This window comes from Ursus arctos, unplaced genomic scaffold (genome assembly GCF_023065955.2).
Source record: "Ursus arctos isolate Adak ecotype North America unplaced genomic scaffold, UrsArc2.0 scaffold_14, whole genome shotgun sequence".
Taxonomy (NCBI): domain Eukaryota; kingdom Metazoa; phylum Chordata; class Mammalia; order Carnivora; family Ursidae; genus Ursus; species Ursus arctos.
In genome coordinates, this window is record NW_026622808.1 from 39,209,010 (window position 1) to 39,233,819 (window position 24,810).

Sequence of the window (24,810 nt, forward strand, 5' to 3'; positions counted from 1 at the left end):
TTCATCTCCATTTATTTCTCAATGATTAAAATGGAAAACTCTCATTGGTATCTGCTGCAAAAAGTCCTCAGTTCCATCAGATGTCCGAACCGACTCGTGGTGCCTCTGAAGTCAGGGTGTTTTACTTTAAGGTGAAGCAGTCAGGGGGATTTTCTAGACTCAGTGAGTCTGCTGCACTGTTCCTGCTGTACACCACACCACACACTTCCCATTTTTTTTAAGATTTTATTTATTTGAGAGAGAGAGAGTGTGAGAGAGAGAGCATGAGGGGTGGGGGTGGGGGGCAGAGGGAGAGGGAGAAGCAGACTCCCCACTGAGCAGGGAGCCTGATGTGGGGCTCCATCCCAGGACCCAAGATCGTGACCTGAGCCGAAGGCAGATGCTTAATCAACTGTGCCACCCAGGTACCCCCACATTTCCCATTTTTATGACTAAAAACGTTCCCTGGGTATTTGAAAATTATAAAAGAACATAAGAAAAATGTAGAAGTCATCCATGCCCTCCCACCACACAGAGATAACTACTATCAACTTGTAAAAAACATCCATGCAAGCCTTTTAATGTGCACATGACATTCCTCCTTTTTACATTTCTTACTGAAGTTCAACACACACGCACTATAATGCCCCCCCTCCCACTCTGCTAACTCCCAGCTCCCACACTGCTTTGGGCCCAGCTTTCTTGCCTTCACCGCACAAGGGGGACCCCGTTCCATAAACTCCATCTCCTCCAAAAGCAGCCACCTCTACATTTCAACACTACTTCTTTTGAAAAGATGCTCATAATTAATAAAACCAAATTCTAGTTCTAATGAAAATTGACTCTCAAAGCGTTTAACATGTGTTCTCTGGGTGCAGAAGAGAATTTTAGGATAGAAAAAAATTTTTCTTTAAACATCTGGTTTGACACCCACATTGTACAAATGAGGAAATGTTTTGCAGCTAAGAGACCAGCTGGGTGGCTTCGGATTCCACTGCTGACCAGCCCCAGGTCAAGACAGAAAGCAGCCTTGGATAGCTCATGCATGGCTCTTGCCATTCCATCCTCAGCACAGAGATGATTATAGTAAGTTCTGAATCAGAGGTAGTCAGCCCGCAGAAAATCCTGGCTGAAACTAGCTTCCCAAAATTTAAAAAAAGAAAAGACAAGATCCCACCATACTCGTCAAGTTCAAACTTTTTTTTTTTTTTAGACTTTATCTATTGGAGAGAGAGAGAGCATGAGCTGGGGAGGGGTAAAGGGAGAAGCAGACTCCCCACTAAGCAGGAAGCCTGACATGGGGTTCGATCCCAGGAGCCTGAGGTCATGACCCAAGCCGAAGTCATACCCTTAACCGACTGAGCCACCCAGGTGCCCCAAGTTCAAACATTTATTGAAACCTCTGACTTAAATAGCTTTTAGGAAAAGATGTGCGAATAAAAGCAAATCATGGTTTTTCTCCTTTGTTCATTTCTAATGCCAAAATTAGCATTCTCCCGGTTTCTGTAAATATAATTATGCAAATATAAAGTCTAAGAATTAAGAAAATGTATTACAACCTACTCAGGCATTACCCCCTCAGAGCCTGAGGAAGAAATGAGAAATGCAGCGCGAAAGGAGACATGGAGACCTATGAAATTCACTTTTGACTTAATGGCAAGACATTTTCTTTCTTTGTAACATCAAATGGCAAAGGAGTAGAAAAATAAGATTTTGTAGTTTCGTGCTTTTGGTGACAACTTGGTAATTGGTTCTTAGCTATTTCAAACAGAACTGGTAACCAGTCAACAGAGCAACAACAGAAACTTCCTTGTGGAAGAGAGAAAGAAATACCTTTTCAATGGAAAACAATGAATAAATTTTTTTACACAAACCTGGATCCAATTATTAGGAACTCTAACATTTTGGATTCTGGTTACCAAAAAATTATGCCCAAATGACATTCTGCCAAAATGCAACCAAGCTTCAGATGTCTCGGGAGTCAATTCGAGTTGCGAATTAAATTCTAATTAAATGCTGAAGAATAAGAAAGAAAATAATGACTAAGAGACAGGCATTAAGCACGTGGGCCAAATATTTAGTTCCATGAAGAAAACAATAAGATACTTTTAAGTTTTACAGGTACAGATCCTCTTTCACAAAACCCCATATTAAATTAGAGCTGCAAATACTTGTTTGCAGCTGACCAGAAAATTTTGAGCTCTTGAATGTAATACAAGATCTGCCAGGACCAAGAGCATATATTAGAAATTAACTCTGTAGCTCAAAGAGAGATCTCTTACACATGTCTTTACTTAGCTGAATTAAGTATCCTGGACTTGCAAATCTTTCGTTAGCATTGTAACATTTACCCAGAGCGTGTACACACCATTAACATGAAATATCTGTTTCAAATGTTAAGTCCCCATTGGTTGACTTAAGGTACTCACGTCAGCAACTGTGGGCATTAATTTGACACACATATTTGTATCTTAAAATTGTTAGATTGTATATACGATCTCAAAAATCTTGCTTTAGCAGGAATCATTTCAGAGGCCTCCCTGTGACCCACACCTATTACTGACATGGATTCATAATCCTCTCCAAGAGATGAATCAAATGTCAGGAGTTACCGAACAGGAGTCAAGCTCCCTCTTGTTAACATTTTTACGTATAAATTATGGTTCATAAGGCTAAAACGCTCACAATTCTATATAATTACCTTCTTAGCATGAAAGCAGCTGCTGAGGGGGAATTCTATATTCTTAATCATAAAAAAGTACCCCACCCTGCCTTCAGGAAACAATTCAGCCAGATAAAGCCACACTTCCTTGAGAGAAAGGGCCAGAAAGACACTGTATTCCAATTTCGGTTGGAATGACTTCTAATATTGGCAGGTATCAATTACTGAGTGCACATCACAGGCCAACTGAGTTGAGCAGTTAAAAGCATTACCTCATTTAAGCCTCAACATGATGCTGAGGAAGAAACTAATCTTTCTTTTACAGGACGTAAAACGTAGGTTTAGAGAAGTCAAGTGGTCTACCACAGCTCACGGCTGACAGGTAGGGAGGGCATCAGAGTTGGAACCCAGGCCCACGGAGATGGCCAACTGGAGACCCCCAGGCCAAGCTGGGACACACATTCGCTTGGCCCACTCTGTGCTTGTGAACATGTTTAAACAGATGCCAATATTAAAAAATGTGCAAACCAAAAAAAAAAAAAAAAAAAAAGCCAATTTCTCTTTCTTCTTGCAAATCACACCTGGCTACACTCAGGGGCAAGGCCACGAGGAGCTGGAATGGAGAAGCCAGCGCTCCCTTCAGACCAGACCCGGGTGGTCTGGGCTGTCCACAGTCCCTACCGCTCCCTGGCATCCCTGCACTTAAATAGCTTCCCTCATTGGTCCCCTGCTGGGCCCCTACAGGCATCTGCCTTTGTTCTTAAGGACATGGTTATGTCCTGAAGACATCAGGGGAGGTCTCCATACACAACTTCTCCCAGCGCTATGGAGGACACTTGACCTATTCAAGCTCCCAAATACTTGAGTAGCTTAATTGAGACTGAGCCACCTTAGCTCTACTGATAAACCCAAGCAGGTTCAGAAAATTCCTCAACCCCAGGATCTGTAGTGTCCTTGACGAAGCATGGCTACGTAAGGTTTAGATCACTGAAAGGGCTCCATTCTTTGGCGGTGGAGCCAGTTACTTACTGTCATATCTGAAGGTGATGTTGTGCAGCCCGCTGTTCCTGCTGGCCGGCCCCACTCCCTGTGGGAAAACAAGAGAACATGATGAGGAGAGAAGCCAATTTTGCTTTTCCAGCGCACATCCCCATAGAGTCAAAATGCACACAAGATTGCAAAGACCCAGGGTCATGCCAGTCGCTGAGCGATATCTACCACTCTTCCCACCTGCCCTGTGCCCCTTCTCCCCCACTGGCTGCCAACCTCCCTCCAGCCCAGGAGATTCCTAACTGCCAGGCCAAGAGCATCATGAGCGCTCGCTTCCTCTAAGACAATAGGAGCATGCTGTTCTGTGTTTGGGGGTTAAATAATAATTCATTAACAGTAAAATGGGGAGAGAGACCATGAGCTGCCAGCTGGAGCCCTTCCAGTTGGATCTGCTTTGAGCACTGATTGGTTATAAAATTCGCCTACTAGACACTCTCGTCCAAAAGCTCTATTAAGCCACGACAGATAGGCAATTCCTCAAGCCTAAGGAAACAGGTTTCTCATTCCAAGACCGGGAATGAGTGTGGGAATAAGCCATTACTTTTAATGAGAAAATTCTTCACTGCATCCATACCTATGGCTTGGAATATATAGGGTGGGTCATAAAAGAAAAAGAAAAAAGACTTTAAAAGGGCTAACTCTAACTCTTGGTGATGTGGCCGTTAGCCATCTGCACTCTTAATAGCAGGGATAACAACTCCGCCAGACTCCCCACTTTAATTACAGCATCCACAGAGGGAGCACCGGAATCCTCCCATTGCCCCGCCTTCTCCTAACCCACCACTTTTCCATCATGGGAAAGAGCAGCTACAGATCTGCCGACTCTGGTTTAACTGTTTCTGTAATAATCTGCAAATGTGCCATTCAGCATTAATTGCAAAATTCTCCAAAACAGTTAATTCTGAAACGCTAAATGATGGGAAAATATTCTAACCACACAGCTAAAGTTTCCACTCAACAAAGGGGATGCTGGGGAAAACCATATGCTGGCAGCCCGATATTTAATGGGCAATTGTCACACTGAGACACAATGTGCAGAACACTTCTGATAGAGCCCAGGGTCTCGGGCCACAACCCCATCACATCCATATGCTGGAGGCATGTTCACGCTTCTTGTCCTGACGCCAGGCATGCCCACTGAAACTGTATCCCTGAGCTCAGATAAACATGGACCTTAGGAAGGCACAGCTGTGCAGAAAGGGGTGCGCGTGAGCGCACGCACACCCCCCTCCCCAATTCTAATTCAAGTGAGAAATAAGCCCTAACAGGAAATCTAAAACAACAGGGTGCACTAGCCCATGATCTACTGAGGTTCCCCTTCTTCCTGATGCACTTTCCTTCTCCAGCTTTCCTGTTTCCATCCTCCCTTTCCCACATACACAAGATTCATTCTGGATTTCCTCCCCTGAGCTGAAACACTTTGGAAAGGGTGGTTTTCTTATTAAAATCCTAAATGCCTCCATAATTCCTTAGGGACAAGGCCTCTCGTGTGCCACTAGAGGATGCCCAACTACCAGAAGGCCAAGACCCGAGTCACATGACCAAGCAGGAGACAGTGCCATTCCCCCCAACCCCTAGGAAATGCCCAAGACACACAAAATCACACCCTTCTCCTCCCTTACAAAGCCCCAGGATATAAAATCACTCACCATCTATTATGAGCCAGACATTATGCTAGGTAGAGTGGTGAACAAAACAGCCACAGTCCCTGTCCTCAGGAGCAAAGCAACTCATTCCTTCAAAGGAGACTAACGGGGTATGTGGATCACATGCAAAGTACATAGATGAATTTCAAATCACACCCTGACCCTCCAAGAACTCTCAGTGTGACATCCAAGGTGTATGTAGCTAGGGTGAAGAGCCAGCCATAAGATAGCATACAGCCTATGAAATGCCACATGCAGCACCTCACAAAGGATGACTCAAGGGGGAGGACAGCACACCCCAGAAGCTTGAAAGAAGGAAGGATAACTGGACTAGAAGGGAGAAGAAAAGGGAGCTTGTGGAAGGAAATAAAAAATGCAAGGAGGCCAAGGTAAGTACCTTAATCCTTCCATCCTCCTGCTGGTGACCATGGGCGTGGTCGCTTCACTCCACATGGTCCGAGCCTCCTCAATTATCTTCCTAAAAAGATAATTTGCACAACTTTCCCTTGGGAAAGGGGTTTGAGGAGAAGCACGTGAAGCCCTGTAGAGGGAGCGCTTTTCAAAAAGGAAATGCATTTCATTTAAACAGCACGCTCTCAAGTATGTAGGACTCTAATGACCAGTCAGGGTGACCGGTCACCTTACTTGTAGGACTCTCAGCTTTTCACTTTGTTCTTGTTTTCCCTATATTTCTATTGCAGCATGTTTTTCTTTTAAAGATTTTTATTTTTAAGTAAACTCTACACCTAATGTGGGACTCAAACTCACGACCCCAAGATCAAAAGTCATAGGCTCTTCAGACCGAACCAGCCAGGCGCCCCATAGCAGCATGTTTTTAACCGGTATTTACCGGGCACTTGCAATGAGCAATGTATTGTGGAAAGAAGCCCAACATAGTGACATGTGCATGGTTTAGGTTTAGGTTTAGGTTCTTTTCCTGCAGAAAAGAACCTAAATCCCTCCAAATAAGGTCTATGCTGCATGCAGAGCTGTTCAGAAGGGGGTCCAGTGAGCTGGCCTCAAAGGACAGTGAGGCTTGTGTACAGCATTGATTCACAACCCACAGAGCATTCCACCTTCACCCAGGTCCTGCAAGGCTGGCCAGTTGGCCGTGAACTAGACTTGGGTCCTAATCTTCACGGGCTCTGGCCACCAAGATGATCTCCTAATGTGCAAATCTGCCCTCATTCCTCTGTTCCAAGCCCATCCCCAGCTCCCTGTCCATTGTAGAACATTCCTGATGTGGCTCCTGCCTATCTTCTCAGGCACTTCCCTCCCTACCTGCCAGACTCCTCCAGGCACTGCATTACTGCTCAGTGTGTATTCTGGAGCACTTCCATATCCCAGAATGCCCTTCCCATCAGCCAGGCCCTGTTCCCTCCATAGGCTTTCCGGCTTAGTGTAGCTCCATCACACTGTGTTTCTGACACATAAGACCCACCTGCATACTCACTTGATAGGGGGTATAATAGTCCATCCCTACAACTTGACCGGCATGGCACTTCTGCCAATGTACATGCAAAATGGTACTTCTAATTCCACAAAAAATCAGAGACCAAAAGACCCTGTGACCAAGCCTGGTCCTTGAGCTCAGAGGCAACAGAGCACAGAGCTCAGTTCCATGGCAACGCCCAGCTCCCGTGTGCACTGGAAGACCTTTCACTCTTGGAAGTCGTCCCGTGCACGGGTCTTCAGCACATGCATCGGACAGATGCTCCACCAGGCTGTCCTCAGTTCACACCCAAATAATGCACCTGCTGCTTCCGAGCCCTCGGAAACCCCATCGGAAATGGTGTGCCCAGGCTAGCCCACAAAGCACTACTGTTTTCTTTACACTGTGTGGTAGACAGAATAATAGCCCCCCCCCAAAAAAAAACATGTCCACATCACAATCCCCAGAACCGGTGTTACTTTACACAGCAAAAAGGACTACATAGATGTGATTAAGTTTAAGGAACTTGAGATGGGGAAGTTATTCTGGATTATCCTGATGAGCCCAATGTAATCACCAGGGTCCTTCTAAGTGGGATTCAGGAAGGTCAGAGAGGGAGAAATGACCACAGAAGCAGAAGGCAGAGAGACCAACACTGATTTAAAGATGCTACACTACCGGATTTGAAGATGGAGAGAGAAGGGGCTAGTGAGCCAAGGAATGTAGTTGGTCTCTAGATGCTGGAAAAGGCGGAAAATCAGTTCTCCCCTAGAGCCTCCGGAAGGAGCCAGCCCTGCCCACACCTTGATTTTAGCCTCACAGAAGACTCATTTTGAAATTCTGACTTCAACAACTACAAGATAGTGAATTTGTGCTGTTCTCAGTCACTAAATCGTGGTAATGTGTTACAGCAGCAACTGAAAGCTAATACATACATATACTTTCAGTAGCAGTGTGGTTGAAATGGATCTATGCCACACTCATCCATGTACTGTCGCTTTCACCTTCCCACACCCAGGGCAGACTGACTGATCACTTGTCACTGCAGCTCTATCCCACCCTGGCTGCAGGCAGACATGGGACACTGACCCATCAAAGCTGCTGCTGCAGAATCTGCCATCCAAGATACAGGCTTCTGTGGGCTAGCCTTGGACATATCTGGAGTAGAAGAGTGGTTAACAGAATGGGCTTTGGAGCTGTACAGATGTGTGTTCAAATCTCCCCCTCCCAAGCTGTGTGACCTTAGACAAGCTTCTACACTTTCCTGAGCCTCATTTCGCTGAGCTCTATAAAGTGTTTGAATAAAACTTCCTGGAAAAGCTCAGTGTGGGACTATGTGAGATGACACATATCAAACTCTCTGCACAGCACGTGACACACTGAAAGAGTGATGGCACCATTCCTGGGAAGATTCCTGCCCTAATAAGCAAGGAGAGAGCTGTGCAGCGTGGGGGTGATGTAAAGTAGAAATGGTCGCAGGAAGGGGCATCTCCAGATCTGATCGGTGTCAGCATCCAGAACTGGGGGGTCTGGCAGATGGAGGGACAGGTCAGGGCAAGGTGACAAGGGCACTAACCACCAGACCATGGAATAGTCTTGGTGGGAACAGTGACCCCCATCTCTGGTGAGTGCTCAGGAGGGATCAGATGGGGAGAGACTGAAGTCAAAGGGACCAGGGTAGCCGTCCTATGCCCTCATCCTCCCCCTAGCTTGCACCACAGTCCTGGGCCTGGCCCATAGTCAGCCTTTGATAAATATTAGTTTCCTGACTGAATAAATGAATTCATGATGAAGTTAAGTAATGTACACCAAGAACCCAAGAGGACCTAGCTTCATGTGACAGGGTGATTTATGGCTTGGAATCAGGACTCACACTAAGACAATATGGATAAGCAACTTACAAAGCTGGTCAATGGCTTTGGAAGCTGTTTTTCAGTAAACAATTCTAAGCTTTTAGCTACTATACCCATTTTGATATTTAATGAGCTTATAATTAAGAGTACTTGTTTGTTGCTTGTTACTTAAAATCTATAAATGCCAATGCTGTGGCCTCAGGGTGTCACATTCTTAGTTAATTAACCGCCCCCATTTGCTGTACTTCGGGCAGCTTTTAATTTGTTCCAATGCTAGCCGCGAAGCAAGCCCCAGGTGCCTGGGGCTCTGCAATGAACACTCTATGGTGAGCAGGGACGGAAGCAGCAAATGGGAACATAATGGAGAAAACATCTTTTACTCCAGAAAGGGGGAGGGGACGATAACCCATAAGTGCTCAAAAGGAATAAAATTCAAAACCCATACCATGCTCCACCCATATGGCAAAGCAGCAAAGGCCTGGACACAAAGACAGCCACAGGCAGGGATCCCACAAAGAGCAGCCATCCGAGGCCCATTTCCTGAGGGGCCTTTGGAGGTTCTAAGCCCATTGAAGACACCAACTTCCCAGAGCAACATTTCCAATCCAGCTCCAAAACAGCTTAGCTGCCATTTTGGAAAAATGCATTTTGAAAAGGACTGTGCTAATTATAGTACCCCCCTTCCAGTGGAAGGCAGGTCAAACAGTAAGGCCTAAACAAGACTGCTTCCAAATCAGTTAAGGAAGGACCTCTCAGAAAGCTAGTAATGCTTTTGTGAACTGAGTTTGGGTGAAAATTTAAACAAGAGCATCCATCGGAAAGAACCGAGATAACGGGTGTTTAAAGGTACATTGAGCAACTACTTAAAAAACTAAGGCCAGTATACTCTTTCTGTTTTCCCTAACATTTCCTCCTCCTTGGGTTTCCAGTGTGTCAGTGAGATGTAAAAGATAGCAGACAGCTCTGTGAGGCTTAAAATGCACAACAGGACTGACACTTTTGTCTCTGACCAGTGGACAAGGTGAAGGCAAGAGGCAGAACATGGGGTCAATTTATTCTGCACAGGTTCGGTTCAGATGGTTTCATAAATGAAGTCAATCCCACTTCAGTTCAAACCTTTAACTCAAAAAAAAAAAAAAAAAAAGGTGGAGGGGATGGAGTGGGGAGGAAGAAGTCAGCAAAAAGCAGAGAAGCCCCAGGTGATGTAAGCTGAGGAGAATGCCGGCAAACCCAAAACACAAGGCTAATAAATCACAAAGCCGGCTTGGTCTGGATCTATTCAAGATATTCTTCTCCACATTCCCGGGAGCTGTTCTCTCTCACTTTCCAACATCAGGAACGAAGGGTGCCAGCTGTCTGATTTGGGGAGGTGAGGGCTCGGATGCCTCGTCGGGAACACAAGCTCTGGGGGAGAGCCGTGTGTTCCCACCAGCAATTACTGCATCGGCCCAAAAAGACCCAGAGATCTTAAGCTAATTAGAGAGATTTGCTCGAGGAGGTAGGAAATCACTACTCCAAAGCATGGCCTGTGTACTAGACCAAAGCCGTAATCATGATTCATCTCTGACATGTTGCTAATCAGCACACACATGTTCCTAATTTCACGCTCCCCAAAGGAAAGCTGAAGGGACAATTGTTTCTGAGTTCTAACATGGAGCCAACCTATGCCAAGTTACCATGTGTTCTGCTTATCAAACTGAGAGCTCTAGTTTCCATCTAAGCGCCTTTTTACCCCTCCTCCACTCCCCCACCCTCATGCCCAAGAAAACCCATTCACTAAAGATAAAGATGTGTTAGGGCATTTATAGGAGCTGTTTCTCAGACAGTAACTTTTTAAAAAAATTGAGATAGAATTGACATATAACATTGTCTAAGTTTAAGGTATACAGTGTATAGATTTGACATACTTATATATTGTAATAGCAACTATTCTAACTGGCCTGAGTGAATTTAATATATTTTTAAATGCCTTTCCTTGCTTCAGACTGGAATATACACACACATGCAGTGAAAACCTAGAGATACACACACACACACACACACACACACACACACACACACACATACACACGGCTGACTCTTCTCCTGTGTTTAAAAACAAAACAAAACAAAGCTCTGCAGCCTTCTTGGTTTTCACAAAGCAAAAGCCCAAGTACTTTTTCCAATTAAGTCTGTTAAGGATCTTGGGCTGTGTGTTCTCCCATGGCTGATACTCACAAATAGACAGGATTGTTCCATTTTTCCAATTCTCAAAACGTTAAAAGCAAGCTATAAAACATGCCTCTGGCTAGAGAGCCAGACCTTTCCCCTCGGCTGCACACACCACTCCCATCCACTCAAATGAGAACCGCATGGCAAACAACTGGCATCTTTAAGGTAACCGTCAACCCATCTGCAGTTTCGAAAGCACACAGACAACTTCGCAGACACAGATTCACTGGTTTTCTGTAACTACTGGGTACGAAGAGGAAGCAAGCAACCAACCACCCAAACACCCACCCAGCAAATCGGCTACCAACTTCCACCCACTTAGCTGTTAAAGGTAGTTATAAAAACGTCACTCCAGAAGCTCAAGAAAGTATCTTCCTGCAAGAGCAAAACAGTGATTAGACAATAGAGGAAAACTTCACGCTGTACACATGATTGTTATGCCTAAGCTCAGAGGAAATGTTCGGATCAAAACAAAACTACTAATAAAAAGCCTTAGGACCACACAGAGAGCGTGCACTGAATTGTACCGCTTCAAATACTGTTTCTGAGGTCCTGGGACGGAGTCTCCAAATACTGTATCACATCTGGAATTCTGCTTTTGCAGCACAAATGCCTGCAGAAATGGGGGATTGTGACGTTGCCATGGGGACCCAGCCTCCTCCAGCCAGGCAGGTCCCCAGCGTGCCCCACACATGTGCTTCCTTCAAGGTGGATTTCGCATATTTGGAAATTATGGAAGGCCGCCCTTTTAGGTTTTAGTGCTAATCGAAATATCACAGGCTACACTCGAAAGCAAGACGACCCCTTCTGTCAGCCTATTATTTCTGTCCACATGGTGGTCTCAGAGAGGAAAACCTCCTTAAAATAACACTGGGAAGCAGCAAGTCAACATTAGACCCCTTTTCAAGTTATCTGTGGCTTTTCCCCCTTCCTCTAGGAAGGAGACAGGCTTCAAGCATCCCCTTTAAACTCTCTCCTTCTCCAGCTGCAAAAATCCAAGTGGGTCAACCTGTACACACAGCTGCCTCCCATCGCTGGCTTATTGGAGGGACCCCAGGCTCCCGCTCTGTCGCTTGCCATCGCAGCAAGTGAGCCACTAATGCCATCCCGGCAGGGCTACTGGCCAAGGCAGGGGGTCTTCACTTTTAATTGTCGTTAAGGGGAAAAGGTTTCTAGAACCCAAGAAGAATCCCGTGAGAAAGATTCCTTACCCAATTTCCCCCAGAAACATTCTTACATAATTTGGGGGCATTCCCTGAACTCCAGAGAAAACTGAGGGCTTCACAGGTCCCAGGTCCAAAGCCATGTGTAGACATGAAGAATCTAGAGACCCCACTTAGGAGGGGGTACATCTGAGTTCCTTCACTTCCCTGGAGTGCAGCTCCTCCAACCAACCCCTCCAGGTGTGGCTTTGTACACTACTAGAAATGCAAACCCCCTTGGGTGCTGGCAGGTGTTCCCAATCACTCCTCATCCTGCCACTGTCCTACCTCCCTAGGACCCCAGGTGGCTCAAAACAATGGTCAATACCCTCATCTCTCCCCCAGGAACATTCTCCCATCAGTTCTAACTAGAATGTCTCAAGCCAAAGCAACAGTGCCTCTTTCAATACGTATCTGCCTTTCTGCAAGGTCTGGCCTTTCCCCGATTTCCTGGGGGTAAGGGAAGGAATCGGCCAGCGCGGATGTGAAGCAGCAGTCACCAAACCCCGTGCACAAATCAAGGGGGCTCGTGCGAAACCGGTTCTCAGCACAGCTCCGGTTCAATGTGACCTCCAGCCTGAACCACTTCCATCTAGTCTCTTTGAGACCACATCCCAAAATGTCCCCCTGGGATGCAGCCGGGATTTGTGAATGTGTGTGTGTCTGTTTGTGTGCGCACCCAGCCACAGAGAAGAAGAAAAAAAGAAAGCACCAGAAAGTCAGCAGCTCGGCTCCAGGTGTTAACACTTAGAGCATCCTGCCCAGCCCCCTCCAGCTTGCGGCCGGCTGCCTGGGAGCCGGACACAGCAATTAGGCCCTTCCCGGGCCGGGTGCCTTTGTCCCCTCGCTAACATCATTAGTGTCTGACTTCCTGTGCACAACGGGGCCTCCCGGGGGGGGGGGGGGCAATCGCCGGCTGACCGGGGCAGGGCATTAGACTTCCTTTGTCAAAGACCCTCAAATGTTAACAAGCATGTGAACAAGCCTCTCCTCCCCCCTCCCGCCCCCTCTACCCCTCTCCACATCCCCTCCCCACCTCAGCCACTCCTCCAGCCCACCAAACACTGAAATCTCAACAGCTTTGGTTCTGCCCGACTGGTGGGAATCTGGGTTACTTGAGAGCAGTATCAAGCCTCTGTGTTGAGTGAGCGGAGCTTCCTTTCTGCACAAAAGGTCGACAAATATGATTTCCTATAGCCGCTCCCCTACAAACATGCCATTCCCACAGGGCCTGCTGCTTACCAGGTCTGTGTCACTTGCCTGGCATTAACTAGGTGAACATGGAACAAAGATGAAGGTGCTCAGACATGAGTCCCAGGCCATGCAACACCCAGTCCAGCACCCCTGTCAGCACAGGGGACTCCTTCACACGTGCTCATGGGCTGAGGTGCAAGATGGTCTCAAAATGCAAGAGTACGCTGAAGGTTTGAGTGATATTCCCAAGCTTTCAAACACTGATCACATCTGAAACCGGGGAGAAAGCATGAGCGGCTACACAGATACAACACCACTGTCACCATCCCTCTCTCAGCAATACTTTCACCACCAGGACAAACATTGCTAAAATCCTCTCATTTACTCCTCCATCCATCTCACAGAGGGTCTCAGCTTCTTATGTGGGGACACGGAGGTCTCTGAGAATTTGGTGAGAGCTGTGGCCCACGTGAGCAAACACAAGTGTGCACGCAGTATTTCAAGAACCTTCTGGACCCATGCAATCCACTCAGGGACCCCCCTGAGCCTGCCTTACCCATAGCTCAACAGCTTAACATCAGGTCTGTAGAAGGACACCCTGAGTGGTTCAGTGATCCAAGGGAAACTGGTGATTAAAAAGCAAAATTGGTGATTAAAAGCAAAATTCAAATGGCAGAGGGAGGTGGTTGGGAGTAAGACCTCAATTTTAAATAGGACTCTGTATTGATGCCTCAACGATAATCCTTCACGGGCAGTATTTGTTACAACTCAGTAACTGAACACTTTGTTCAGGATGTTGGGGCTCACGAACTTTATAAAGTAGCAATGTCAAAGACAACTATTTCTGCCGTTATGCACAGGAGCCCATTAAGTGGGACTCACAGAGCACCTTTCAGACCCCAAGTGACAACAGTTATGTCTGCAGTCAAGTCAGTTTCACCGAATCAAGTTAAAAAATTTAAAAAATGTGGCTATATCTTTTTTTTTTTTTAACCATACTCATGGTATCCAGAAGATCGAGAGAACAGCTGATTTCCCCCACTCCTGCTCAGTTGCCTTTGTGGTCTATGGTGTTTGTGGTCAACACACAAATTGGGTTAGGTTTTGGATATGTTTTCAAATATTTCCCAAGAGCTGCAGTGGAGGATATCTAAGCCTCCATTTTTTTAAATGAAGAATAATCTATGGCTTTGACTTCTACTCTAGACATACCAAAACTCCTTCAAATCTTCAAAAAGATGTTGGAAGACAGAAAGGACATGAGCACTTCTGTGATGCCAAGTCCCTCACAAGTTTATTTTGATGAACTTTACAAGTTTCAAAAGAGGAAAGTATTTCACTACTGGTTCTGATTTTTACCTTTTGCCAAGCTAATTTCAAAATAGCAGGCAATCGGAAGAATATACTCAGACACTAATGGTCTTTGCAACTTTTATGTCTCCCCGCTTATTGGATGGAAGCCAGCAGTCTGCCCTTAAACTATAAGCAATAAATCTAGAAGACTCTAATTTCCCAATGATACCACATGGAATTCCCATTTAAAGCACACACATACACAATGACATACCAATTAAATCACTGGGTGATTTAGGCCAGGAAATAATTGTGTTTGCCAAGAAATAATCAGCTTTGTTTTAAATTCCTTGAACAGCTAAAATGTCATCCTGAGAAGGAGGGCGAAGAATGATGTAAAAATGAAGAATCACTGTCTTGGTTGATTTCAGACTTAGATAAACTTTCCCGTGGGTGAAGGAGGCAGTACAGACTTCCCAGGAATGAAGGCCTCCCTATAATACCTCTCTGAAGATTCCTGGCATGGATTGGTATAGAGGGGGAAATGAGAAAGCAGATTCATGTGAGACAGACAAGGCAATGGAACAGCAGTTAGGAGCACACTTCCTGATGAAGTGGTCCTGGTGCTGGGTTCCAGCTCCTCCCCAACGCGGCTGACACAAGCTAAGTGGCACACAGCACTTTCTCGGTCAGGCAATAGAAGAAATCAATGCACCCTGTCCCCTTCACTAGGCTTCCCATGGAGAGATGTTTACAACATCAAAGCAACACGGGGGAAATAAATTAGAAGCTTGTAACATTTTGTCATGAGGTTATGGTGAAACACAGACTTACCAGAAAAAAAAAAAAATCAAAGCAGTGACTATTTCAAAAATAAAAAAGGGAGGTCAAAGTTTCTGGCTAAAATGACTTCAATCTAAGAAGGAGCTGGGTCGACACAAGGCCAGGCTTCAGGCGCGTAGCCCTGTTTCGTGGGGCACAGAGCCAGTGAATTCACAGGACTGCTGAGGAGGAAAAGCCCCAGACAGCACGGCTGCCCAGGGCGTGGTGGGCAGGAGCCTTGGGCGGACACTGTCACGCATCTGCCACGCTCCCGTCTGCCTGGAGGGATGCGATATTCATTCCCTGGTTCTCAAATAGAGAACCCCAAGAGTGGGTTTTCAAGTTTCTAGGAAAAAGTGTAGGCTTTTCTAGGGCTTTATTACTTTTGTAACTACAACAAATTCAAGGCAAAGGAAATTTAAGTACAGACAATATGAAAATCCTCCCCAGTCAACATCAACAATACTATATACTTCGAAATTGCTAAGGGAGTAGTTCTTAAATGAAGAAATGATAATTATGTAACTTGACAGAGGTGTTGACTAAAGCTCAGTGATAATCATACTGATACATTTAATGTAATCAAATCAACATATCATATACCCTAAACGTACACACTGTTATATGTTAATTATATCTCCATTGAAAACAAAAAGAAAACCCTCCGCCAACATGCTTCCTTCTCCATCACTTTGAAGACTCTTCTGGACTCTATTGCATGCATCACATGCACTATGGCTTGACAGAAGTTAGATCCTAATATAGAGAACACTTGTTCTGATAAATCTTCACCAGCTAATAATGAATGCAGTGCCTTTTGGGAGAAGCACGTGGGGCCAATGGAAGACATAACAAAAGATCCTCATGAGGTAAGAATTAGGACCACTGAGCCAAATTCTTTCTAAGGGTCCTGCCGGCTCTAATTATCCATCATTCTCTACCGAGGGAAAGCACCTGTTAAAAAGGAGTAAGGCCCTTTCCCCTGTTCTGCAACTGGTAGCACACATGGAAAAGGCAACAGGACAGACGCATCTAGAAGGCACCCCGGTGTAGTGCGTCCCTGGTGATACATCAGTAAGCTGCCTGCTGACGTGGGTATCCTGAGTGCTTTAATACTGTTCTGTTGGGTAACCAAATTACTATAACGTATCCTGAAGGTTCTTGAAAATTACATGAACTTAGGGGATTTTATGATTACTTGGCTAGTCTCATGTAAATAACAGAATTGTGTAAAATGAAAAAGGAAACCCTGGCGAACCCAAGATGAGGGCTGACAACATCCTCTGGGCTCCACAGTAATCACATTACAGCTGCATAAAAACCTAAGAGCTCAACTTTTCGGAGGAAGGCAGCTGGAAGAACACCAGCGTGGGGAGATTCTAGAGAAAGCTGAGGAGATGAAACCGTTCATTGGCTAAAATTGTAAATTCTATTTTGCGATTAAAATCATAACACATGTGTAGCCTGGGCATCGAAGAAGAATGATCTCTGCCTCAAAAACTTTGCCCGATCTAAAAGCAATGCTGAACAGTACCCCAAGGTTCTCTCTTCCCCACTTATTCACGAAAAACCTTAGATAATGCCCTAGAATTTATCAACAGATGTTTTAAAGGCTAGAAACGTACTTTACACTGGGAAGGCCATTACGAGTGATTGAGAATAAGGCCCCTCCAAAAGTTTACAGTACCTTTTGGAAAACAAAGCTAACGGGTATGAAATTGGAGACAATGATGTTATACCTTAGAGAATGAATGTGCTAAGTTAGTTATGCAATTGAGCTCCAAGTGTAAGAGAATTTCAGAGAAGAGGGGGCTCCCTAGAGAAGTGTCTTCACAGAGTAGACAGGTCCCTAGCTGGACCCTAGGGCACTGGGAGCTTTGAGGTGGTGAATGGGGAGACTATTTCAAGCAAACACGCACAAATGCACATGTAACCAACTACACCGCCCCCATGGCAAACATTCAGTAAATGGCCACTACACCGCAAGGCAGCTGTGGAACCTTGCTCCTTAGAACAACTACTCTAGCAGTTCTGGAGGTGACAGATACCCTCAGGCTTCTATCTGAAATACCCCAATGGGCCTGAAAGAACGGGCCCCAGAGGGGCTGGGGCTCGCTTTTGCATGTGGTGCATCCTGCAGTCAGGAGAGACCAGAACAACGTGGTCCTTACGGAGGTGAGCACCAGCCTGATTTGGCAGGCAGGAGTTCAGGGGAAGGGCCTCTGATCCAAGCCAAGGTGGGAATGGGCTAGGCTCCAGGTAGAGGAGAAAGAGGCAGTAAAACAGCAGCTTCAAAGGATAAACCAAAAGGACCAGAGAGTTTCATCAGAGGGACGAGGCAAACCCCAGGGCCTGCAGACCAGAGGCACCGGGGACAAAACAGAGAAGACCAAAGTGGGGTCTCATTACACCCAAGATGGGCCTGATTCCCTGCCCCTGATACAGATGGAAGACATTCAGGAAGGAGCAAGGGGAGGCCTGGTCACCATCCACTTCCAATTTTCACCCCATCTTCCCTCCATGACAAAAAATGTCACTAACTTTTGGTGAGTGGAGGCTTAAGCTGGGAGTCTCCATCAGCAACCCCTCTCATCTTCCCTAGTCCCTCCCACACATCTCAACTCTGTCTACACCTGGGGTAAACCAGTGCCATGCTCCCAGGTAGCATTCACTACATAGGAGAGAAGAAGACTGAAACAAAGGCTTTTGCCAACTCTTCAACGAAATTTCTAAAGACCAGAATCACTAAATACAATCTTGAAAAATATGGCATTGGCACAAAAGGACCGATACTGTAGGATTCCTCTGATATGAGGTTCCTAGAGTGGTCAAATTCACAGAGACAAAAAATGGAATCTGGAGGCTGCAGGGGTGGGTGGGGGCGGGGAGAATGCGGGGTTACTCTTTAACGGGCACAGAGTTGCAGGTTAGGAAGGTCAAAGTTCTGGAGATGGAGGGTAGTGATGGTTGCCCAACAATGTGAATGTACCTAATGCCACTGAATTAACACTTAAAAAAAATTGTTGTTTTTTTTTTAATTCATTCGACAGAGAGAGAGACAGCCAGCGAGAGAGGGAACACAAGCAGGGGGAGTGGGAGAGGAAGAAGCAGGCTCATAGCGGAGGAGCCTGATGTGGGGCTCGATCCCAGAACGCCGGGATCACGGCCTGAGCCGAAGGCAGACACTTAACGACTGAGCCACCCAGGCGCCCCAACACTTAAAAATTTTATCTTGTGTCTCTTTTACCACGTTTTTGAGCACCATTTTGAGGAGGAAAGTAACAGTAATAAGACACTGCTATAGCACATTGGCGGGAAGAACTAGGAAGGTGGCCAGTTGGAGCTGAGCTGGGTAGGCGCTAGAGGCAGCCACGGCAGGTGCCCAGATGTGAGGCAATGGGGGGGAAGATGATAGAGATCGGGTCTGAGGAGCATTTTTAAGAACAGATGGGGGGGAGGGGCGCCTGGGTGGCTCAGCCGTTAAGCGTCTGCCTTCCGCTCAGGCCATGATCCCAGGGTCCTGGGATCGAGTCCCGCCTCAGGCTCCCTGCTCAGCGGGAAGCCTGCTTCTCCCTCTCACACTCTCCTTGCTTGTGTTCCCTCTCTGTCAAATAAATAAAATCTTTAAAAAAAAAAAAAAAAGGACAAATGGGGGGGACTTCGGCACAAATGTGTTACAAAGGTGATGACGGGATAGTCCAAGGTACCTTGAGGGCTCCTATTTGGGGAATTTGGGAGACTGGTGATTTTTGGAGCAATAACGAAAGCACTGCAAAGGAAGAGCCTTTCCTTTTTTAAGGGGGATGTGGAAAAAAACTTAGTGAAGGTGAGGTGACTAGAGAGTCTCTTTTAATACCACATTTTTTTTGGAAATGTAGGATTAGAAGACAGAAAGTCATATGTGAAGTCATGTCACAGAACCTTAAGGACAGATGGGCTAATTAGTAGAAGGAATAAAGAAAAGCAAAAGGTCGGGAACTGGGCTTTTTGGGACTACCCACAGGGCACATGACAAGGAAGAAACAATAGAAGAAGTGAGACTGGTCAAGTAGAGGGGCCCGGAAGAGCCATCAGGCAGTGAAGAATGAAACAGAATTAAAATAAAGAATATCGAATAGATTACATGTAAAAAAAATATCAAAATGGATATTTTCAACACAAAATCCACCTTGCTGATGATACAAATCCCCGAGAAAATCCTCATATTGATGGATCATTTAGAATCACTCCTCCACATCAATTCCCAAGTCTTTTGCTGCTATCCCAACTCAGCCCCTGGTTTCCTATAAAAGTAGAAAGCATCAGGATCCTCCCAGGACAAGCCTCCAATCTCTCACGTGAGGGAGAACATAGGACCCCAAGTCACCGTGCCTCCCAAGATCTGCTCAGTGCTTTATAGTTTCAGCCATGGTTAAATTTGTAAAATGTTTTTGCAAGTTTTAAAACAATACTATCTGAAAAATATAGAGGCGACTAACACTCAATTAACCACTAGTTCTAAATCAGGTCATTTTTTTTTAACCAAATACTCCAACCAACCAACTAGTTTAATAGCCAGCATTCCAAATCACCGACAATTTCCCAGAACTCAAAGAGAAAAAATTGAAAAGATAAGCTAGGACATTATCGGTAAGACTCAAAGCTATCGAGTTAAATTTCAGTTCAGGCAAACCCTATTTGTCCAAAGCTCATGAAAATGGTGAATTTTTCCACAAAGCCACATATACAAATATTAATTTTCAGACTGTTCTGTTTTGGACATTATTCAACACTTGTAGCCATTTGACAGACGTATATCCACTAGCATTGACAGGCTTTGTAGATCGATTTTGGCTTCCGGGGCTAACAACCTTCTTCCCTGAAAGTAAAGGAATAAAGCCAAAGTGCGGTCGGAATTTGCTTCATCTCTGAGAAGAGGATTTCACCTCTACAGTTTATTTCCCGATACTCCGAACAGGTCTAGAGAAAATCATATTCTAAGAAGCAGTAACTACCACACCACTTAAATGCTTATCACTAATGAACATTTATTGGGTGGTAACTGAGCCATAACCCTCATAACTTAACCACACTACACTCCTATGTTTCTGAAGGTACAACCTCATTTCATAAACATAATTTTTAAAGGCATACAAAATAACTCCTGCAACCACCAGTTTGAAAAGAGCCATGTCATCTTATAAGTTCCCCAACATGGCAAATGCCTCTTTATCCTGTGTTTAGAAGTTTGATACTCATTCAAGCTCTTTTGAAGTTCTCCCCTTACTAGAAGAACCCCATGCCAACATCTAATAGACTAATATTAATGAAAGATTAGCCTCGTTTTCTCAGCAACAACAAGCTTCTAGAAGATTTCCTTCTTTTAGAAGAAAACAAACGCTATCTGATGAAGGGAAGATGGGTTCCATTGCAGACCTTTGGGCTCTCAGATCTGGAACGTTATAATCTGATTGTATCTATATGGTATTCACCATGAGGGCAATGCATGGGTAGAACAGAACAGACGGACCGGGGCTATGAACATCCTTGCCCCCTACCCCCAGCAGAGCCACAGAAAGAAGAAAAAGTAATTTCAAAAGGGACACATGGATCCCCTACTCCTCCCTTCCCCACCCCCACCAAAAATAACCAGCCATAAACTTTTAGCACCTCTCAAAGACTTCAAGAGAAGCATAAAGGAGAATGTGTTGCCCTAGCTAAGGACCCTTAAATCAGAGCAATTTCTTTTTTTATAGTTTTATTAAAATATGCAAGCACAGTACTTATAAACAAAGAAGGCATTTCAGTTTTTGCTTAGAAAAATGGGAGCCCATACATTCCTTCTGGGAATTCAGGGTAAAAGCTTTACAAAAAGTGTCCAGATGTGCTTAAAAAGTCAGCCTGTTCTTTCTTTTAGGGAAGAGTGAAGGGAAAAACAAAGGGTGGGAGAGACATTTTATTAAAAATTGAAAAGGTTATTAGTTTTTCTTGGCTCACACCCTAACCTGCCCTCCACTGACAAACCACACAGGGGCACCTGAGGCAGGACCTCTGTGGCCTCCCGCAAAGCTGCAGGGAGGCAGGCACGGCTGGCGGCAGTGAGAGCCTCTGGACCTTCTCTCACCTCCAGCACGTCCTGCATGGCAAATTGTTCTACCGGGTGATGATGAAACGGGGGACAGACTCTGAAAGCCAAAGAACCTCTGAAAGCGAAAGAAAGCCAAAGGAATCAAGCACTTTTGTATTAAAACATAAAACCATCACCCTTGGGACAAATCTTCACCCCCACCCCCCAAAAAGAGAAAAAAAAAATTCTTTCTTAACTGAAATGTTTTGTCAACACCACATCCCAGTTTTAACCCGGAAGCTTTGCTGAGATTTGAAGCTTCCTCTGCTCAGTGATTCCTTCCCAGAGTCCTTTTCAACCCAGAGAGATTGAAGGAGGCAGTCTGTTCTGAGGCGTTCCTGTGCTTTCCCCAGAGCTGTTGATGCTGGCACTGGCTACTGAAGGTAAAGGAGTGTTTCAAAAAGAGCATAAATAAGGGAGACAGAGAGGCAGGCATATATTGTGAATAAAAAGATAATCCTAATAATAGTTTACATTATCACGAACCAAAGTTTATATGAGCAGCTAAGCCCCCTTTCAAAGTAGAGGGCAGCTGCTGGTACGGCGGGGGAAGATGGTATGTCAGAAATGTGACCTACCTTCAAGTTTGTTTAACTCAGCTGTCAACCACCGCTTCCTTCCGCCACCTTCCACCAGGGTGGGGGTGGAGGCGGCACCCTTTCTTGAAGCGTTTTGTTTGCAAAGACATGGAACTGTCTCAGGACTGGAAAGACCTCATCTCCACTGTTCCTGGGCAATCTTGGCAAAGGCCAAGTCACCCTCCTCAGTCCCCCTGAGGGTGAAAATGGTGACCCCCCCTCAGAGAGGCAGCCCTGGGGACGCCCTCCTATTGCCCCCCAGAAGTCCAAAGAACACGTTCCGGATGAACAGTCTTCGTCCCTGGAGGCTGCCAGGAACCTTACGGGAGGGAGGCCGGGAGGCTGCAGGCTGTGCTTACATGCAGACCTGCCAAGTCATGAAGACCCTCCAGGCATCACACACTCCCAAAAATGCCGCCCCCACATAAACCCCTTTAGCCAAGAGCCTTCCCGTGTGTAAGCTGAGTATCTGCACTCGGCAGAGGAATCCAGCCCTTATTCATAGAGCCCCTAGAATGTGTGGAGGGCAGGGCTAGGCTGTGAGGAAGGGTCTAACAGTGACTGAGATGGGGGCCGAGGGCCCGGGGAAGTGACATTCAGGCAGAAGTGACACCCCTGGGTTAACTATGTGAAGACTGGGTGAAGGGGCACCTCTCGGAAGTAGCCAGGGTCGTGTTTCCAAATGAGAACAGTGTCACCTCTCCAGCCACTTACTTGGAGTTAAATACGTCTGTACCCACAGAGGCAGGAGGGACATGAGAACGGCAGAAATGGTCCCTGCCGTTTATCTCCTTTTCAATTTGGATACGAAGCCCATTTCAAGATGTGTTCACCCCGCCAAGAGCTTTCTGCCAAGCTTGAAGCTTCAGCCAATCCCGGGCGAACAAAGGGAAGAGCCCCAGCAAAGAATGAACTCCAAGGAGGCCACCTCCCCCCTCGCCCCCTCTCAGCCTCACCTCAGTGGTGTGGCTTGTGCTGCTGAAGCACAGGAGTACCCTCAGTGAATGACCAGCTGGTGGCCCTGGGGAGACCCTCAAATGATCTTGCAAGCACAAAAGAATGGTCACCGTGCCCATCGTTCCTCTGGCAGAGCACCACAAACCACAGGCCACAGAAAAGGAACCACCATTCATGGGGTGTTGGCAAAGGTTCGGGGAAGGTGTTCACCACCAAGCTTTCTCTGGGTGAGGGTACTTAGGGGGACAAGCTGCATGCACCATGCACATCTCAGACCTTCCCAGGGAGGATGAAGACACTGTTTGCTCTGCTCCTGTTGCAGATGGTTTAAAACCACCCAGTCCCCGGGCTCAGTAGGTTAAGCATCTGCCTTCCGCTCAGGTCAGGATCTTGGGGTCCTGGGATCGGACCCTGCATTTGGCTCCCTGCTCAGGGCAGTGAGTCTGTTTCTCCCTCTGCCTCTGCCTCTGCCCCTCTGCCTGCTCGTGCTCTCTTTCTCTCTCTCTCTAATAAATATCTTAAAAATAAAACAAAACAAAAAAACACTTCGTCCCTTCCCAGAGCAACCTGTCATCACTCCTATCTAAGCTCAGGACTTTAGAGGATGTGGCCCCTGAGAGAGGACTCTTTATCCCGTCAGCCTTCTTAGTACGCACAAGCCACAGGCCCTGCTGGTCTCTGAATGGGGGACCTCTTCCCCAGCCTCTCACGGTCCCTTACTCGTCTGGCCTGTGTCACAGTCCCCTCTGCAGGTGCCAGTCTTCTGGACAGCCAGTTGGGCATTCCTGTCTCCTCTCCTGCACATTAGAGGACACCAGTGCGAGCCTTCACCTTATCTTCTGAAAGCACTCCCTGCCTTTATCTTCTCTCTCTACCCATATATTGTAAGTCCAGGTCCTCTCCTCTGTGGAGGGTGGCCCAGACTCACCTATGTGGAGAAGAAGGGGCCGCTTTTATGGAGCTCTTCCAGAAATGTTCTTGGAGTATCCAGGGGACCCTCACCTGGGACCCACTAAAGCAACACCAAGTCAACCTGGGCAGATGACAATCACTAGGATGACAGCTCCGGGACCCCAAGTGAAACCCAGGGGACAGCAACCCCTGGGTGAGGAGCTAGGGTGTCTATGTGTCACAAATTCTAACCTCTTTAGTGCTCTTAATAAGACAGCCTGGTGCAAATGGGGGTGCAAGGGAAACAACAACAAAAAAAGTTAATCTCTCAGCTCTGCAATTACTCACATGCAGATTATCTGCCAAATAAACTATTTCTTATCAATTCTTATCTGCAGCTGCCTTTCCCCTGCCCCCGCTACTACCTAGCACTTACCACAAATCCTCTCCTTCCCCGACAGTCACTGACAGAGTGGTCTAGGCCTCTAGGACTGTCAACACCCCGATGTAATTCAGAGCTCATGGGGAGTCTGAGGCAGTGCCCTTGTTTATGGATTCAGTGATTGATTAGGCCCTAAAAGCTCCTGGCCCAGAAGACTAAATGGGTTGAAATCAATCATTAACGGTAGTGTAATGTTAAAAAACAAGTGATGCAAAGGGGCCTCTGGCCATGTGAACAAGCCGGACAAGTGCACGGGAAATGCAGAGGGTGAAAGCAGATGGACACCCCTTGGGCACCTCTGATAAAGCCCACAGGCAAACTGACAATGACCAAGCAGAGCTGATGCGGCACATTTTGTAAAAAATAAAGTCATCTGTGTGTGAATTTTCTTCTTCTTCTTCTTTTTTTGTTTGCCGCTCTTTTTTTTTAAAGTTTTTATTTAAATTCCAGTTAGTTAACATACAGTGGAGTGTCATATTAGTTTCACGTGTA

General features: G+C 46.1%; 1 protein-coding gene across 2 annotated transcripts in view; it reads right to left on the reverse strand.

Annotated features, from left to right (window-relative positions):
* Positions 1-24,810, reverse strand: part of IL17RD (interleukin 17 receptor D) — a 67,298-nt gene that overhangs the window by 24,077 nt on the left and 18,411 nt on the right. For both annotated transcript variants that reach the window (XM_044384937.3, XM_026501076.4), the window contains exon 2: positions 3,671-3,728. In XM_044384937.3, the coding sequence (XP_044240872.2) occupies positions 3,671-3,728 (58 nt within the window). The remainder of the gene's footprint in view (positions 1-3,670; positions 3,729-24,810) is intronic.